Consider the following 18276-nt stretch of genomic DNA (forward strand, 5'->3'; position numbering starts at 1 on the left):
TACTCATCAAGCTATATGGAAGCTCTCTAATAAGCCATGCGTCCTTTTTTCTTTTTCTTTCTTTTTTTTTTTTAAGGTACGCGGGCCTCACTGTTGGGGCCTCTCCCGTTGCGAAGCACAGGCTCCGGACGCGCAGGCTCAGCGGCCAGGGCGCACGGGCCCAGCCGCTCCGCGGCACGTGGGATCTTCCCAGACCGGGGCACGAACCCGTGTCCCCCGCATTGGCAGGCGGACTCTCAACCACTGCGCCACCAGGGAAGCCCGGCAAATTGAATTTTTAAGGTTATATCCTCACAACCTTGTCTACAAGTAGGTCGTTTTCAGCCACAGAGCAAAGTCAAGGAAGAGGTGACCTAGTCGTTCTGAGGCAGAAGCAAGGCAGCGCCTCCCCTCCCCTCCCATGGTGCGACTCACTTGTCCCCCAGGCCCCTGAGCCTCCAGCTACTAACCCACAGCCCCCGGGGCCTGGGCAGGGATGGGGCTCCTTTGTTAGCAGTGTCTTAGACAGGTTAGCGCAGGAACACCAGGCAGGAAGGTAGGGCTGGGTCTGGGAACATTCTTTCTCTTTCTGTCTCCCTCCCTGCCTCCCCCTCACGTCACCACACTGGCTCTGGGATCCTCTTCCCCAGAACATCTCTCTGCTTCGAACTAGTCTGACCTGTTTCTGCCTGCCCGCTGGCCAGCCATGGAAACAGCAGAGACCTTGATGGCAGCAGGATAAACCTGCGGAAGTCCCGATAAACATAACACGAGTGGACGGTTAATGTCTGCGCAGAAACCCAGGGGCACAGATCCCCAGCGGACGCTCTGCCCCCCGGTCTCCTCCAAGTCCACACCAAACAGCATCCACAGGAGAAAATGTAGGCGGGAAGAGGAAACGCTGGCTGGTGAGGCAGACAGGCTCTCTGTTCCGATGCCGGCTTCGAAACGGCGGACTCTGTGACCTTCAGCCCTGGGCTTCTCTTTCCCCATCTGTGAAGTGGGGGTAATCAGACCTCGCCCAGATGGGATCATGCCTGCGAGGTACTGAGTAAACCCTGTGGAGCACCCAGCATGTAACTGGGTAAGAAAAGCTCCCCGCCGTGCCCCACGTTCCACCCACCTTCCTGGAGGTACTCACAGACACACTGGCAAAGCACTGATGTCCACCTTCTGTGGGCTGTGCTGTTTCTTCTGTGTCTGGTTGGCTGGCTGTGCCTCTACTGGTGCCCGCCTGGGGGTCCTAGGATGCTTCTGCTTCCAGGCATCTCTTGGCTCACGGTGGCCAGTGGTGCCAGTCTTAACTCCCGGGCAGCGCCCACGGCAGTGTCCTGGGAGCATCTTGATGAAGCTGTTGGAGAGCTTTCTGCGCTTTTGCAGCCCAGTGGGTTCCGTCTGAACTCTTGGGTTCTAGCCTTAGCTTTGTCACTACAGTGGTCCTACCTGATCCATGATTTCACTTTCAGTGGTTCCTGTTACCCAAGGTCAACCAGGGTCTGAAACTATTAAACGGGAAATTCTAGACATAAACAATTCATAAGCTTTCAAGTGTGTACCATTCTGATCGGCGTGATGAAATCTCACGCTGTCCTGCTCCATCTTGCCCAGGAAGTGAGTCACCCCCTTTCTCCAGCCCCTCCCACTGCTAGTCATTTAGTAGCTGCCTCGGTTACCAGAGGGACTGTCCTGGCATCGCAGTGCTTGTGTTCAAGTGACCCTTAATTTACTTAATACTGTCCCCACGGTGCAACGGCAGTGATGCTGGAAATTCACATTTGCCAAAGGAAAGTCATAAGGTGCTTCTTTTAAGTGAAAAGGTGAAACTTAAAGAAAGAAAAGAAACCCGTTTGCTATGGTCGCTAAGGTCTACGGCAAGAGTGAATCTTTTCTTCATGAGATTCTGAAGAAGGAAAAGAAAGTTCTGCTGGTTTTGCTGTCACACCTCCAGCTGCAGAAGCTACAGCCACAGTGAATGATGCTCCATGAAGACGGCAGAGGCATTCAATTTGTACAATAAAATATTTTGAGAGAGACTCATTCACATAACTTTTATTACAATATATTGTTATAACTGTTCTATTTGATTTTTAGTTAACATTATTAATCTCTCACGGTGCCTAATTTGTAAATTAAACTTAATCATAAGTATGTATAGGAAAAAACATCGTATATATGGGGTTCGGTACTACGTGTGGTTTCAAGCATCCACTGGGGGTCTTGAGTGTATCCCCCGTGGACAAGGGGGTCAACTGTGTTTGCTAAGTGACTCCACACAGCTGGGCTACCATTTCCTTACCTGAAATGAGGACTAGGTGGTCTTGAAGACCCCTCCCAGCTCTTGGTGGCCTGTGATTCTGCCTTACGGTTCCACAAAGTCTCCATCCTGCCCGAGCGTCCCCCTGACCTGTGGGCAGCCCCGGCCCCTAGTGGTCAGCAGTGCTGACCACTGAGCTCTGATTCTCCCCCCAAACCCTCGGCGGCTCCTTGCCCCTCTGCGTGGCTGTGAGTGCATGTGCGTCTGCCTCATTCTCACCGTGGTTTGACTGTTACCTTCCCAGATATGTGAAAGCCGACCGGCTCCAGGGCCTCAGGGCACAGATGTCAGCCGTCACACACAGCCTCTAGATGCATCCAGGAGGAGCTGGGCTTCAAATCTCATATCTCCAGCTGTTTATAATTCTGACAGGCAAACGCCAAGTCCTGGCCCACGGTCTCCTGGTGCTCCCAGCTCTGGGTCCATCCAGCAGCCCAGCGACTAACGGTGGGCAGTGGGGTGGGTCCCCGTCAGATAGCCCCGCCGGCTCCCTGGCTCGGGGGCAGGGAGGTTGTGAGGGGAAAGCTCAGCTCGGCCTCCGTGCACCCAGTGGCTTTTGGGCAAACTTGGCCTCGACAGGCAGCCTGTGGTGGTCACGTGGCAGGACAAAGCTCCGGGTTCACCTGGCCTGGTTCCTCCTCTGAATTGGGAAAGACAGCGAGTCCTAACGGGAGATGAGCTCATGCCCTTCCTCTCTGCCGTGTTGACCTTGGCCGAGGTTCTAACTGTCCCCCTACACTCCACCCCACTTCATACCCACCCCAAGACGAGGGCTCAGGAGCCACAGAAGGTACACGATTACCTCTGTTATTACGCCCTGAATCTCGCAGATTTATGAGGTCTTCAGGTCGTGCTGACCTTGTTCCTCTCTTCTTCTTTCCCTTCCTCAGGGTATGGCAGCTGGAGAGAATTGGCCAAGGCTCTGGCCAGCAGGAACATTCCGGCTGTGGATCCAAATCTCCAGTTCTACCGTCCCCAGAGGCTGGGCCTCAAGGTACATGGCAGGGTCAGCCCGTCCTCCCTGCTGGCGCGTTAACGTGGGTCCTCGGCTTCCGCTGCCCACAGAGCCTTAAGGGCATCCTCACGTCCTGTGTTAGGAGAGGGCAGAGCAGAGGGAGTCCCTGGATGGCAGGCTGGCCTCATGGGCTCTCCTAGCTTCGTGGGTAGAGACGTCCATCGTGCCTTCCCCAAAGCCTTGTCGCATAGTTCAAGATGCCCAAGTCTGAGCCGTCCAGCTCTATCAGCAGCCTGAGCTGGACCAGCACCTCTCGCCTCTTGCCGGGATGAAGACTGGGCTGGTACATTAGTGACAGTCCCAGGTGCTTGCCGCTAAGAGTCAGAGATGATGCGGTAGAGACGACCCCTCCCTGCAAATAGCTGGGGGACAGATTTGTACTGGAGTATTTTCCCTATGGTGTTTCTTGGGCTGATGGTCCCTAGAAGCTGCTCCGGGTGGGGATTAGGGAACTTGAGGTCCAGTTCAGCCTGGAGCCCTAAGGTTGAGCCTCTGAGCCTAGAACAGACATGGATCTCCAAGGCTGGACCAGAGCCAAACTGCACCCATGGACCTGCAGGGTAGGGAGGGGGTGGGGTGTCTCCCCCAAGGGGGCTCCCACTTGTTAGGACAGATGAGTCACAGGAGAGGGAGGCAAGGTCCCTGCCCTCAGGAGAGCCTGGTCTAATTAGAAAAAATTTTTCCATATGGGAAGACAGAAAGGTCAGGAAAGTAGAGCACCTCAGGGTTGTACATCGGAGGTATATTCCTGAGGGATATAGCGTGAGCCAGAAAGGGGAGTGTCCGCAAGTTGCTAAGCCTCTGACAGCAGGGCTGGGTCTCCTGACCCTCTGCTTCCACAGGCACTTTCAGGGGGCCCCGATCCTGCTGTCACCCTAATATTCCCACCAAGTTCATTCTTCTCTGTTCTGCCAGGACCAAGAGTCTGCGAGAGGTGGAGGGGGGAACAGCAGCTACCTGAAGTGGAATAAGCCGGTCCCCTGGCTGTCAGAGGTGAGGCTGCTCTTGGAGAGGGTTAAAAAACAGTGTTTATAGGGAATTCCAGGGGCTCCAGAAAACTTTCTTCTAGTGGTTATTAAAATTTTTCATCTGATTTGAAGAAAAAAATGAAAGTGTTCCAGGCTCATTGAATTTTCTTCCTTTAGAGAAGCTCTAACATTTGCAGGGGGCCTACTGGGTGCCAGGCTTTGTGCATAACCTCCTGTCAGCCTTATGACCCTATAGGATAAAACAGTATATTCTCATTCTATGGGGGAGAAAAGCAAAGCTGAGGAAAGCTACAGGACTTTCATGTCCGTGTTGATCCCCAGTTATAAAACTCGGCTTCCCAAACCGTCTCTCATGGACCATTAAATCCCATAAGATATTCCAGGCAGAATGGAATCCACTGTTAAATATGGTTTCAGATCTATAGACATCCACTCCCTGGAAATACACATTAGCACATGAAAGGCTCTGAGTTCTGCGGTCATCTGTTTGACTTGGTTTATTAGCTAAGCACGTACCAAACTCATTTGCCTCCTGAACTACTGTTTCCCGTGAACCATTAATATTCTATGAAACCAGTGTTCTAAGGGACATATACTAGGAAACTCCACTTTAGAAATTTTTTTTTTTTTTTTTTTTTTTGTCACACACAGCACATCCCTACTGTGTGCCAGGTGCTCTGCATATTATGATATTTACTCCTGCTCTTTATTTTATTTTTTTAATCCATTTATTTATTTATTTGTTTGTTTATTTTTGGCTGCATTGGGTCTTCGTTGCTGCACGTGGGCTTTCTCTAGTTGCGGCAAGTGGGAGCTACTCTTCGTTGCGGTGCACGGGCTTCTCATTGCGGTGGCTTCTCTTGTTGTGGAGCACGGACTCTAGGTGTGTGGGCTTCAGTAGTTGTGGCTCACGGGCTCAGTAGTTGTGGCTCACGGGCTTAGTTGCTCTGCGTCGTGTGGGATCTTCCCAGACCGGGGCTCAAACCCGTGTCTCCTGCGTTGGCAGATGGATTCTCAACCACTGCCCACCAGGGAAGCCCTAGAAAATTTTTATAGGAAGCAGTTAAACATGTGAATGAAAGTTGTCATAAGCATCATCATACCTTTTGTTACATAAGATTTGACAGATTCTTTTTCTTTCAGTGAAGAAACAGAGGCTCAGGAGGTTAGTCATATGCACAAGATCACCTTGAGTAAAAGCTTGTGCAGAGACTCCAGAGCAGCGTGGTGCTTTGGGGGTGAACATTTTAAATTTAGGTTTTGTATCATGCAACTTGTCCAAGCCTTTCTTGGCTGGGTGCTGTCAGCCAGCCCATCATCTCGTCCACACCTGTCACAGGTTGACCTCTTCCACCTGGGTGATTTTATTTCCAGCCCACCCATTTGCCGTGGGGCGGGCGTGAAGGATGCGGTGTCACACAAAATATGATGGTAGGTTATCTACACCGTGAAATTGCCTCTGTTTAAACCCTGAGAGAGGATGGATTACAACACCGGCACACCTGTACCAGGTGATATCATCAGGTAATTAGGCCCTGCCCCGCCCCACCTGGAGATGGCATTGTGAAAACCATTGGTCCAGCGATCCAGCCTTCTGTCCTTTGAGGCCAGTTGGATTATTTATTTATTTATTTTTGGCCTCAGCTCTCGGGATCTTAGTTCCCCAGGAATCAAACCCGTGGCCCCTGCAGTGGAAACGCGGAGTCCTAACCACTGGACTGCCAGGGAAGTCCCTGGATCATTTTTCTTAATGAACCAATGATTTTGAAAGATTATAACTACATAATAATCTGCATTTATTAATCATTAGTTTTCTTACCTTTTTTGGCCAATCAAGGATGGAGATATATACGTATATATCTCCATGACAGCAGTGACAAATAGTAAATAGTGATTAAAATAGGATTGACTTTTTAAAGAAATAGTTGATCTTTTAGTAAGTGTGTTTAGCCTTTTGGTGGTAAATGCCTGATTTCCACTGACTTTGTCCTTTTATTATTAAAAGTGGCTTATAGGGAATTCCCTGGTGGTCCAGTGGGCCCTCACTGCCGGGGGCCGGGGTGCAATCCCTGGTCGGGGAACTAAGATTACACAAGCCACGTGGCGTGGCCAAAAGAAAAAAAAAAGTGGCTTATAAAATCCTCATTACAGTCTTCATGGATCTTCAGGGAATCACTGATCCAGTCTCCTTATCTTACCGGCAAGGATAATTAGGCCCTGAATGTTTAAATAACTAGCATATGCCGTCTCCCAGCTGCAGTGGTGCTCTCTCCTCCAGCCCGTCGTGGGCACCTCGGTTCCCCTCTCCTTACCCGTCTCCTGCCTTTTGACATACGGTTTCAGCAGGAAGTGCTCAGGTGAAGGACACACGTCATTTACTGAACATCTGCTAGCTGTCACGGCTGTCAGGTTGCACTGTTGTTGCCCCTTTCCTGGCGATGGCTCCAGAGGGGTTGACTCAGTCACCCCCCCAAGGTGGCGTAGCTACTGCAGCCCTGCCCTGCCGGTGAGCACGGACAGAACATGGGAAAGCTGACCGTGGTCTCTCCCTTGACCATCTCCCCGCCCCAGCCCTTGGCCGGCAGCTCAGGGTCTCTGAGGCCAGCAGTCGCTCTCAAGCGCAGCAGGCTTAGTCAGTCCACTCCCTGTCAGACCGGGAGTGGACGGCTGGTGGGCTGGGCTTCATGGGGTAACCGCTCTCAAAAACTTGTCCCTGTCAGCCCAGATCATAAGACACTGTCTAGCAAACCCCACCAATTAACAAACCTCAGTGCCAGTTGATTCACTTAGCAGTCAGTATACGGTCCAGACACTGTCTGCTGCTCAGGCTGCTACCCCCAGAAAACCAAAATAATTATAAGAAGGAAATTTGGTGAACGCAGAATCAGATCAAAGCAAGTCAGAGTCCGTGGGTGATGTCATGCAGGCTTGGTGAGGTGGTGTCTCTCTCCTGAGAGGAGGGCTGGGACCTTGATTCCCCTTCTCAGGCTCCCCCGGCTTTTTTCTCAAACAGTTTCATTGAGATATAGTTCATATACCATATAATTCACCCATTTAACGTGTACAGCTCAGTAGCTTTTAGTATATTCATAGAGTTGTGCATCCATCACTTTCAATTTAGAACATTTTCCTCACCACTAAGGAAACCACTCACCTGTTAGCCATCACCCCTTCACTACCCCCTAGCCCCCAGCCCCCAGCAAGCAGTAATCTACTCTGTCTCTCTAGACCTGCCTGTTCTGGACACTTCATATAAAGGGAATCGTATACTCTGTGTGGCCTTTTGTGTCTGGCTTCTCTCACTTGGCATTAAGTTTTCGAGGCCCATCCATGTGGCAGCATGTATATCAGAACTTTGTTCATTTTTTTGCTGAATAATCTTCCACTGTGTGGATGGACCACATTTTATTATCCTCGATAGATGGGTATTTGGGTTGTTTCTGCTTTTGGCTCTTGGGAATAAAGCTGCCGTGAACGTTTCTGTACGGGTTTCAGAGCGGGTCAGGCTGCCCTTTATTCAGGGCCCTGAACCACCACCATCATACACGTTGTCACCGTGGGGAGACACAAGTGACACCACAGTTCAGTTATAAACCATCTGTTCCAATGGGGATAATTCCCTCCATCAGAATTTCACCAGACGGGCCTCGGGCCCTGTCCTCCAAATCTAGAGCCATCTCTTATCCTCTTGGAGCCGGGACCCCCTGGATTCCCAGTGGGAACTCCCTCAAGGGGCAGGTGTGAACAGGAATCGAGTGGCTTGGGTGGGCTTCCCTGGTGATGCAGTGGTTGAGAATCCGCCTGCCAATGCAGGGGACACGGGTTTGAGCCCTGATCTGGGAAGATCCCACATGCCGCAGAGCAACTAAGCCTGTGCACCACAACTACTGAGCCTGCACTCTAGGGTCTGCGAGCCACAACTACTGAGCCCACGTGCCACAACTACTGAAGCCCGTGGTGCCTAGAGCCCGTGCTCCACAACAAGAGAAGCCACCGCAATGAGCAGCCCCCGCTTACCGCAACTAGAGAAAGCCCATGTGCAGCAATGAAGACCCAACACAGCCAAAAATAAATAAGTAAATAAATTTATTAAAAAAGAAAAAATAGTAGCTTGGGTGCTAGAAACTCTGAACGGGAGTCCGGTGTGTAGGAACTGGTGACCTCATTGTCCTACTGGGTGGAAATCACGTGGTCCAGCCAGGTGTGCTGGTCTCGGGCTGGCCAAGCAGCAGCATGGTCTGTGCTCACACCCGTGCTGGGCAGCTCACCTCCTGGAGGTGTACCTGGCCGCCCCACCTTCGTTCCCTCTGCATCTCAGCCTCTGCAGTAGCCCTGGCACAGGTGGCTCGTTTGTCTGCATGTCTCTCTCCTCTGAGGAACCCTTTTCATCTTTGCGTCATCACTGGTACAAAGCAGACACTTGGTGCTTATAGGATAAATGAAGGAACATATGGTTCCAGACTTAGCTTCTCCAAGCATTTGTTCACTCAGATCATTAAGATGTGCAGGGAACCCACAGGAGGGAGCTGGAACTCTGCCTGGGGAAGTTGCAGAAGCCTAGGGAGAGAGATTTGAAAAGAACCTTGAAGGGTGAGCTGGAGTTTGCAGGGTGGGGAAGAAAGGAAAGGGCCTTCCAAGCAGGAAACAGCATCTGCAAAGGCACTGTGTGCGCTGGGGTGTAGATATGACCGGGAGTGTGGTGAGGTGAGGCTGGGAAGGCAGGGTGAGGTTTTGTCCAGAAGCCTCTGGGAGCCCTCGGAGGCGTGAAGTGGCAGAGTGGCGTGATCAGATCTGTCTTTAGAAAGACAGTTCTACAGGCAGTGTGAGGAGTCAGTGGTGGGAGATGCCTCCATCCGGTTGGGAGGCTCTGTGAACCCAGCGAGGCCTGGCAGAGACCCTGTGGTGGGTGGAAGGCAGTGGACGTGGTGGGTGAGCACCCACCAGGCTGCATCCGCACCCCCAGAAGCCCTCCCACTTCCACAGGGTTCATTGCTGTGTGTCCTTAGGGGCTCAGTTTACCTCTCTGGGCCTCAATATTCTCACCTCTAAAATGAGAGCGTTCAGGGGACTTCCCTGGTGGTCCCGTGGTTAGGACCCTGAGCTTCCACTGCAGGGGGCGCAGGTTCGATCCCTGGTCGGGGAGCTAAGATCCTGCATGCCGTGTGGCGTGGCCAAAAAAATAGAAATAAATAAAAAAATAAATAAAATAAAATGAGAGGGTTCAACAGGTATTTTCTCCACTGCTTGTAGGCAGAGGTTTCCAATCCTTCTTTGGCTGTGGGTGTGTTCTGGGCGTGGGAGTAACCAGTACTCTTCCCTGGGCCTTAGCTCTGCTGGACAGTGGAGAGAGGGGGCAGAGGGCAGTGCTGACAAGCCAGAGTCCCATGTCCCTGCCCGACACAAAGTCTCCAAAGCTTGGAGGGACACGGGCCCTGGGGTGGGGGTGGGGGTCACCAGTCAGGGCCTGGGGAGGAAGAATGTGCCCACTGGTCCCTCGGGGATGGTGTCCATCCTCTCCTACAGCCTGAGGGCAGGTGGAGCATGGCTGGGGGACTGGCTCTGTGCTGAGTCAGGGCCTAGCCCCCGGGGATGTGGACAGTCCTCCCCCTGCCTGGGTTTCCCGCAGCATCTCAGGCTCCGCTGCTACATAAGCAGGGCCCTCAGGGGCAGGTCAGGGGGCTAGCCCAGCTCCTTCCTCCTTTCCCTGCCCAAGCCCTTGTAGCCTCTGGCCTCCTGGCTGAGCACAGCAGACTTCTGGGGGCGTGCCCCCCCAGTTTGCTGTGGACTCAGAGTCTCCCGGGAGGGGCATGGGGGAGACAGCTGAGTCTTATAAAAGGGACTTAGGAATTTCCCCACAAGTAGCACGATGTCCCCATTCTTTCGTTCCAAGAAGCCCTAGCCTGCCCCCCACCTACCCAGCCCACATTCTCTCTCCACCCTTCCCAGCCCCCCACTCATATTCTGGGGAGCGACGGCTGCTACCCGCGGTCCCGGGAAGAGCCACGTTGCTGAGGGGACGGGGTGACGGGCTCTCCGCATGGGGAGGGGACAGTCCTGTCAGGGGGCTCTCCCCGGCCCCTTCTCTCTCCTGTCATCCCTCCCTGCGGATCTCTTGCTGAAGCCCTTCTATCTGGGCTTCCAGTCTGGGTGTCCCTTCCTCCTCTGTCTTCCTTAAGGGAGTCTTGGATTTTGATATCTGACGGCGGGAAGGGCAGGGCCCGTTTGTGTGGCCTGATTGGGGCCCACCTCCCACAACCTGGAGATTAAGCTGGGGAGGGGTGCGGGGAGTGGGGAAAGGCTGAGATGGGGTGATCTGAAGCCCTTTGTCAGGATAATTTGGGACCTTGTCCCCACCCCCCTCCCCTCTCCAACTCCCCACCCTTCCACCCACTCAGGGTCCCGTCTGCTGCCCTTGCCCTCCCCTCCCCTCCAAGGGGGGCCCTGTGCTCCAGGCCTCCAAGCTCAGTCCCGCGCCCACCAGCCCCACAGCCGAGGAGGGGAGGCAGGTACCTCCTTGCTCCTACCTTCCCAGGGCTGCCCCGAAGGCCCAGGCACCTGGTGGGCATCCCAGCAGAGGCCTGGGCAGCATGAGGCTCTGAGCTCCCAGGAGAGCCGTCAGATCCTTTCTGCCAATGGGGCCCCCAGACCTCCTGCAGCTTTGCCAGCTGCTTCCCCACGAGGGCAGCCAGTAGCACGAAGACCACTGGTGGATGAGGTTTCACCCAGACAGCTGTGCGGGTGTCCTCTTACGAGGCGGTAGGGGAGGGAGAGCGGTCCGGCTGAAACCCCAGCCTGGCACCTCCCTCCTGCCATTCTGTCCTGGCTGTTACTCCCCCTGCCTGGGGGATGCAGACCAGCCCACTTCCTGCATGGAAAGAGCCGGGAGTGTGTGTATGTGCGTGTACATGCGTGTGAGCGTGTGGACACGTGCAAGGACAGAAAAACAGCCCCAGGCCTCAGGACCAGGCCACGGGGATGAGGTTCCCCAGGCAGCCATGGGTGCCGAGGATGGGAACGGGACTGGCGTGGACCATGACCTTCAACAGTGAGGAGCGCTCGGGCTGGGGCTGCAGGCCAGCCCCATCTCACGCTCACACCCTGTCCCTTCCCCGTGCAGTTCCGGGGCCGTGTCAACCTGCACGTGTTTGAAGACTGGTGCGGCAGCTCCATGCAGCAGCTGCGGAGGGACCTCCACTTCCCCCTGTACCCACACGTGAGTGCCTCCTCCCCTGCTCCCCTCCTGCTGCGCTCCTGGCGCTCACGCCTGTACCCCGCTTCTGTCTTCCTCATCTTCCCTTGCTTTTGTTCTGGTTCCTTCCCTTTCCTTTATCCCGTGGATCCCCTTCTAATGCCCACAGTGTCTCCCTTGTTCCCTTCCCAGGGATTTCCTTGGCAATATAGTTTATCCGGGAGGCCGCCACATACAGTTGTGGGGCTGTGCACTGTTCCAGGTCACCTGGATAAAGAAGCAAGTGGGAGCGGGAGGGTCCGCCTGCCTCACGCCCTCCTCGTCCTCCCACCAGCCCCGAGCAGACCAACCTCTTCATTTCCCCCTTCCCTCTTCCGGGTAATGATTCCCCTCTGGTTTCCTGGCACAGATCCGCACAACCCTGAGGAAGCTGGCCGTGTCCCCCAAGTGGACCAACTACGGCCTCCGCATCTTTGGCTACCTGCACCCCTTCAGCGACGGTGAGGCCATCCCCGGATCCTGCTCTTCCCCTTCCTGCCCGAGTTCTCAGGGTGCCCGGAGCACATCGCCTGCCCTGGGTCAGCTGGACCCTGTTAGCCCACCCTCGGGGGAGGGGGGGAGTTTGGCCGTGGTGAGGCCTCACGCAGGCCCCCAGGCGGCCACTTCACGCCCTGATTTGAAGGGTCTGGAAATAGCTTGTCCCTCCCTGTAAGTCTCCATCTCCACGGGGTCTCCCAGGATGTAGAGACCCCCACTTTACAAAGAGGGGAGCCCAGCAGCAAGCCCCCAAAGAGGATTTAGCCTGAGACATGAGAACCCGCTATGTGGAGGCCCGTCCTGCTCTCACCTGGAAACTGCCCTCATGCCCAGGGGAGATCCAGTTTGCCATCGCCGCCGACGACAACGCAGAATTCTGGCTGAGCCGTGACGACCAGGTCTCAGGCCTGCAGCTGCTGGCCAGCGTCGGCAAGGTAGGGTCCCCATGGCCCCGTGGGCCCTCCCACTGCCCCCAGGAGCCAGGTCACCTGCCTCCATCAGGACAGTCTGGTGTGACAGCCAGGGAAGAGGCATGAGAAGCAGCATTCTCCCCCGCTGCCTCCCATCTTACAGAGGGATGGACTGGGTGTGGCCGGGAACAGACCCAGGGAAGACTCAAGACGGGGCCACACCCATCCTGGGTGCTCTGGTCCTGATGCTGAGGATTCACGCGGTGGGCGGCTGCTGGGGGAGGGGCGTGCGGGGAAGGGGAGGTACTTCCCCAGTGGTCCCGTGTCCCCTCCCACCTCCCCATCTCCCCTCCTCCCTCCTCCCACTTGCCTCCTCTCTCCTTCTGCCTGTGTCCCCTCACTCGTCACTTCCCACCCTCCATACTTTGCCTCTGCGTCCGCCCTTCTCTTCCCTCGCTCCCCACACCTCCAGACCGGAAGAGAGTGGACTGCCCCTGGAGAGTTCGGGAAATTTCGGAGTCAAATGTCCAGGCCAGTGAGGTGAGTAGGGAGTGTGGTGACAGGAGTGGCAGAAACCCCAGCCTCCGTCAGGTGCCGAGAGGCCAGCTCAGGGCCAGGGCCCGGGCCCGGGCTCGGGGGGCACTTCCCCGCCCCCTGCCCCATCACAGAGGTCCAGCGAGCCAGGGCCACGTGCATTCAGGTAAACCAAGTCTTTGATTAGAGACCACCTGGCCCATCCTTCCTCACTTCACAGATGAGGAACTGAGGTCCAGAGAGGGCTGTGACTTAATGAGGGTCACACAGCTGTTCAGACGTACTCAGGACTGGAAAACAGAATGGGTCTCCTTTCTCCCCGCCCTTGCTTGCCCGTTTTCTTCATCCCTGCAGGGTCCACAGCTGGACCGCCGCTGCTCTTTCTGAGCTGCAGAAAGTTCCGAATGGCGGGGGGGTGGGGCCCTGGGCAGGCCGGAGGGAAGGCCCGGAGTGGCTGGGATGGGAACCATCCCAGCCCCAGAGCGCCACCTGGTGGCCTGCACACACTGGCGAGAACACGTGTTGGCTTGAAGGGGCCGGTGCTGGTGTTGATGGTAGTGAGACAGTACAGCTTGCACAGAGCACTGACCGTGCCAGCCCCCGAGGTCACCACTTCCCGTGTGAGTCAGCACAGCAGCCGAGGATGAGGGCTCTAAACCCAGATGGCCTGGGTCCAAACCCCAACTGCACCCCTTATTACCTGGGGACTTTGGGCAAATTACCCAAATTTTCTGCGCCTCAGGGTTCTTACGTGCAAACAGGGATTACGTGAGTTCATGTGTATAAAGCACTTAGCACGGTTCCTCCACACAGGTGCAGCTCTCTGAGGGTTAACAGAGAGCTGAGTATCCAGGGAGGTTAGTGCTGTTGTTATCCCATCTCACGGGAGGGAAGACTGAGGCCACCCTGTCAGGAAGCGGTGATGGGGGTTCTGACCCAGATGCTCGCCAGCAGGTCCCTGGGACCAGGAGCAGGGAGGGAGGGACGGGGCGTGTGTGGCGCTGGGAGTGGGCTCAGGCAGCGTGGGGGCCTGGGAGACAGCCCCCTGTTCCCTGCCCTCTCCTGCCAGCTTGTCAGCCGCCCGCAGGTACTACTTTGAGGTGCTACACAAGCAGAACGACCAGGGCACCGACCACGTGGAAGTCGCGGTGAGCCCCCGAGGTCCCCTCTGCCTCTGTGCCTGGCCGCCCCTCTGCCCAGGCCCTTGAGCCCTGTTCCAAATCAGCCACCTCCAACCTGCCGCGTCCACCCTCTCTCCTCTCCCAGTGGCGACGGAATGACCCCGGGGCCAAGTTCAGCATCATCGACTCCGCTTCCCTGTCCCTATTCACAAGTGAGTGTCCTGCCCCAGCCTGGGGACCGGCCAAGGTGGGGCTGGCTTGTGGGGGCCGGGAGCGCTGCTTGGGACAAGGTGTGGAGGGTCCGGACCAAGGAGCAGAGCCTGAAGGGGCGCTACGGTCGGAGGTCCTTAGCTCCTGGGGGGTCGATGACCTGTGAGCGCCTTCCGGAACCTCTCCGAGCCCTCGCCCCAGAAATACACCCGTCCGCCTCCACACGGTGTTGTCTGTATGATTTCAAGGGGATCCAGAGACCAGGACGCTCACTCCAGATGAAAAGCCTCTGAGGGAGGCCAGTCCCTATTTTGCAGATGAGCCGCCATGGTTCTCGCACGGCTGTGGCCAGAGGAGAGGAAGTGTTCTGCCCTCTCTCAGGCTGCAGTCAGTGGACTCCCCGAGTATACTTGTTGTTGCTTATGACTTCCCCCTGCCTGGAGGCCCCACTGAGAAGTCGCCACCGGCAGGTGGGCCGTGTGGGCCCAGGTATAGGAGGAGCTGGCAGAGCAGAAGCCCTGGCGAGGAAGGGAAGGTGGGTCTGGAGGAGACCGGGAGCCGGTGGGAAGGGTGTAGAGTGTGGGAAGGGAGCTGGACCTGGTGGGATGTGAGTGAACCTGCAACAGCCGGAAGGCTGAGGAGGGAGTGTTATTTGAGGGTCTCTCCGTGGCCCCCTGGTATTTCTGGGCCCTGGGGGCTGAGGGAGGGACAGAGCCAGCACGTTAGGTGAGCAGAGGTGGAGAAGTGGGCCGGGGATAAACCAGAAGTTCCTGTGAGTTCACAGTAGCCCTCCCTGCCACGACTCGTCTATCCGGGGAAGGTCTTCCTCTGTTGGAGCAAATGCTCCTCACTCCACTGTTACGCGTCCATACTGTTTAGAGGGGGCGGGGGGGGGGCGGGGGCTGCCGGTGACCGAAGCAGGAGGTCAGGGCAGAAGGGCCAGTTGGTGCCAGAAGAGGAAGGGAGATTGGAATCCATAGATTGAGTGTGAACCAAGAAAAAGGAAGCCAGGGGCAAATTCAGGTAAGAAACCAGTGAGATGGGCCAGATAACCGAGCTCTTATCTGGGGCCACCTCTTATCTGGGGCCACGGCAGATGATCTTAGGAAGCAGAGAACAGAGACAAGCAGCCAGCCCCCAGGGCTGGTCAGATAGGGGACAAGTAGTCTTGAACACCAGACCCCCAGAGGGAGGTGAGGGGTGGGTGCTGGAAGCCTAGGGGCTCCCTGCTTAGTGGGCGTGGGCTTTTCTGCTGGAGAGGCTGAGACACATGGCCTGGGTTCACTCAGCTTTTGTGTGATCTCAGGCACGTGACTTTGCTTCCCTTTGCCCAAGTTCCTTGTCTGTAAAGTAGGAATGATGATAACAGTACGTAAGCCACAGCAGCTCTGAGGATTAAATGCGCTGATATTTGTAAGATGCTTGGATCAGCGCCTGGCTTATTATTTAGTAAGTGCCCTTCCTGTGTTTTGTTAAATAAACAGACTTCTAATGATGAATTTCCAGCAGATAGCAGTTAAAACATTTTGAGGAAGAGGTGGCTTTTTCCAACTCACACAAAGCTGTGGTGTGTGCTGGCCCTGGGGCTGGTGGAGGGGGTCCAAGGGAGACCACAGGTTGTGGAGGCAGGACTGGGGGCAAGCGGGATTGAGCGAATCCCATACTGTACCAGCCCGGGGATACGGAAGCCTTCAGTCGGCCCCTTCCTGGCCCCTCCAGGAGGCAGGGGCCTGGCTTCTGGGCTGACTCTCTCTGGGAGTCACAGCTGCCCTCTGTTCTTTCCTCCCTGGGCCCAGATGAGACAGTCCTGAGGATGGATGAGGTGGGCCACATCCCGCAGACAGCAGCCAGCCATGCAGGCTCCCCAGACCCTCTTCCCAGTGATGAGCAGCCCCCGGCCGACATGCTGCGGCCCGACCCTCGGGACACCCTCTATCGAGGTACGACCTCACCGTGGACTTGACCTCCCGTCGTGGGACGTGCTGCCAGGTCCACAGATGTCGGGGAGGAGGCCTCTGTGCTACCGCAATATCCCCAAATCAGAGACTCTTTTCTTTTACTTGTATGAAATATAACATGCATACAGAAAGGTACAAAAATATAGGTGTACAGCTTTGCAATTGTACAAATCATTACAGAGCAAACATTACAGGACAAGAAATAGAGCCAGAACCCAGGTGTGCCCTCTGCAATCACATATATCGGTTTCTTATTGGATTCTAGCTCTTGCCGTCCAGTGAGAGAAGTACGTCCCCACTAAGGTGTAGGAGTCTTAAGCTGTCCAGAGTGTTTACATTTTAAAAGACGACAAAGTGTCCCCTTCCAGCCCTGTCCCCGCCATGACAACCGGAAGGGAATTCAGTCACTGGCACTGCACTAGGGGGAGGCTTCTTGGCCTCACTGGGAGTTTCTAAACCTGTTTTGAGACTGGCCCTGTACAACGATCCCAGCACTGTCCTGTGCCTCGAATCAGGCGCTGCGGGCGAGCTCTCTGCCTCCAGCTGCCCCTGGAATCCACCCCCACCCCCAAGAGTGGTGGCAGCCTCCACTTGGTGGCCTCAGCTGCCGGGCTGGATGCTGCCACGAGTGAATACAGAAATGTGTGGGCTTGGGGCCGCAGATCCAGCCCTCGCCCCGCAGCCTGGAGGCTTTGTGGCTGTGAGCCAGCCTGTTTCAGGCTCCCTCACCCAACCTCACCCCGCCTCCTTCTGTCCCAGTGCCACTGATCCCCAGGTCCCAGCTCCGCCGCGTCCTGCCCGACTGTCCCTACAAGCCCAGCTACCTGGTGGACGGGCTTCGTCTGCAGCGCTACCAGGGACTCCGGTTTGTAAGTCTCGGGCCAGGCAGCAGGGACAGGCATGGGAGGGGGCTCGCTGCCCGTTGCCGGGACTGCAGAGGCTGGCCCCTCCTCCCCACGCCACACGCCAGCGGGTGGGATGCCTCCTGGGGCCCAGAGAACCGGCATTTCACTGTGCCTGGCCCGGATGGGCTGCCCTGCGGAGCCCAGAGCTGTGCGGGGAGGGCTGGCTGAGGCCCCCCACGCTCCGCCCCGAGGGTGGCGGTATTTATTAAACTTATAGACAAGGCGCTGGTGAGGTGAAGCTCCGCTTTAGAGAACCCCTAGCCCACACGGAAGCCCCAGGGGCAGGATCCTGCTGCGCCCCCGGGTCCAGAGGTGACGGCGGGAGAGGCTGGGGGCAGCCGTGGGGCAGGGCTGAGAAGGCTTTTGGTGGCCGAGGCCTCGAGCTATGTTGAAAGGGGGCAAAAGACAGTGCAGGGAGTAACGGGTTGTCTCGGGACTGTGGGAGGTGGCAGGAGAGGGAAAGGCCGCAGGAGGGGCGGGGTGGGGGGTGGGTGGCCTCGGCTGCAGCTGCGGAGAACGAGCCAGGGCAGGAGACAGGGATGTGCACACAGGGAGCTTGACTCGGGCACGTTCGGTCCAGAACCCAGGGGAGGGCACGTCAAGGGTGGGGTGGAATCCAGATGCTGCGTCCACAGCAGCCCTGCTCTCCGCCTCCAGGTTCACCTGTCCTTTGTTTACCCCAATGACTACACCCGCCTGAGCCACATGGAGACCCATAATAAGTGCTTCTACCAGGAAAACTCCTACTACCAGGATAGGTGAGACACTGATGGGGCAGGAGCCGGGAGGGCTGCCTGGGCCAGAAGGGCCACAGAGACCCTCCACCAGGGAGCCTTGGCGCTTCCTGGATGCTTCACACAAGCACGCGTGCACACACGCAGCCTCCCCCCCTGCACCCCCGGCCGGGTGTGACCTCAGGCTGCCCCTGCCGCCCCCGCCGTGGCCTGCAGGGTGCCCATGCCAGCCTCTCTCACTCCTGCAGGCTCAACTTTCAGGACTACATCAAGATTGACCAGCCTCCGAAGCAGGGGCCAGAGCAGCCAGGTACAGAGTGACAGCCGAGCTTCCAGGCCAGGCCGGAGGGTGACATTCCAGACTGTGCCAGCCGCCCCCTC

The 18276-nt window shown here is 56.3% G+C and overlaps 1 protein-coding gene across 1 annotated transcript in view; it reads left to right on the plus strand.

The window, feature by feature from the left end:
* B4GALNT3 (beta-1,4-N-acetyl-galactosaminyltransferase 3) overlaps window positions 1-18276 on the plus strand; it is a 95621-nt gene that overhangs the window by 68796 nt on the left and 8549 nt on the right. The window contains exons 2-13 of the mRNA XM_007469471.1: window positions 3184-3287; window positions 4224-4301; window positions 11415-11510; window positions 11896-11986; window positions 12357-12457; window positions 12906-12973; window positions 14037-14115; window positions 14234-14300; window positions 16095-16238; window positions 17016-17125; window positions 17819-17919; window positions 18144-18205. Of these exons, the coding sequence (XP_007469533.1) occupies window positions 3184-3287; window positions 4224-4301; window positions 11415-11510; window positions 11896-11986; window positions 12357-12457; window positions 12906-12973; window positions 14037-14115; window positions 14234-14300; window positions 16095-16238; window positions 17016-17125; window positions 17819-17919; window positions 18144-18205 (1101 nt within the window). The remainder of the gene's footprint in view (window positions 1-3183; window positions 3288-4223; window positions 4302-11414; window positions 11511-11895; window positions 11987-12356; window positions 12458-12905; window positions 12974-14036; window positions 14116-14233; window positions 14301-16094; window positions 16239-17015; window positions 17126-17818; window positions 17920-18143; window positions 18206-18276) is intronic.

Source organism: Lipotes vexillifer, unplaced genomic scaffold, assembly GCF_000442215.2.
Source record: "Lipotes vexillifer unplaced genomic scaffold, Lipotes_vexillifer_v1.1 scaffold395, whole genome shotgun sequence".
Lineage (NCBI taxonomy): Eukaryota > Metazoa > Chordata > Mammalia > Artiodactyla > Lipotidae > Lipotes > Lipotes vexillifer.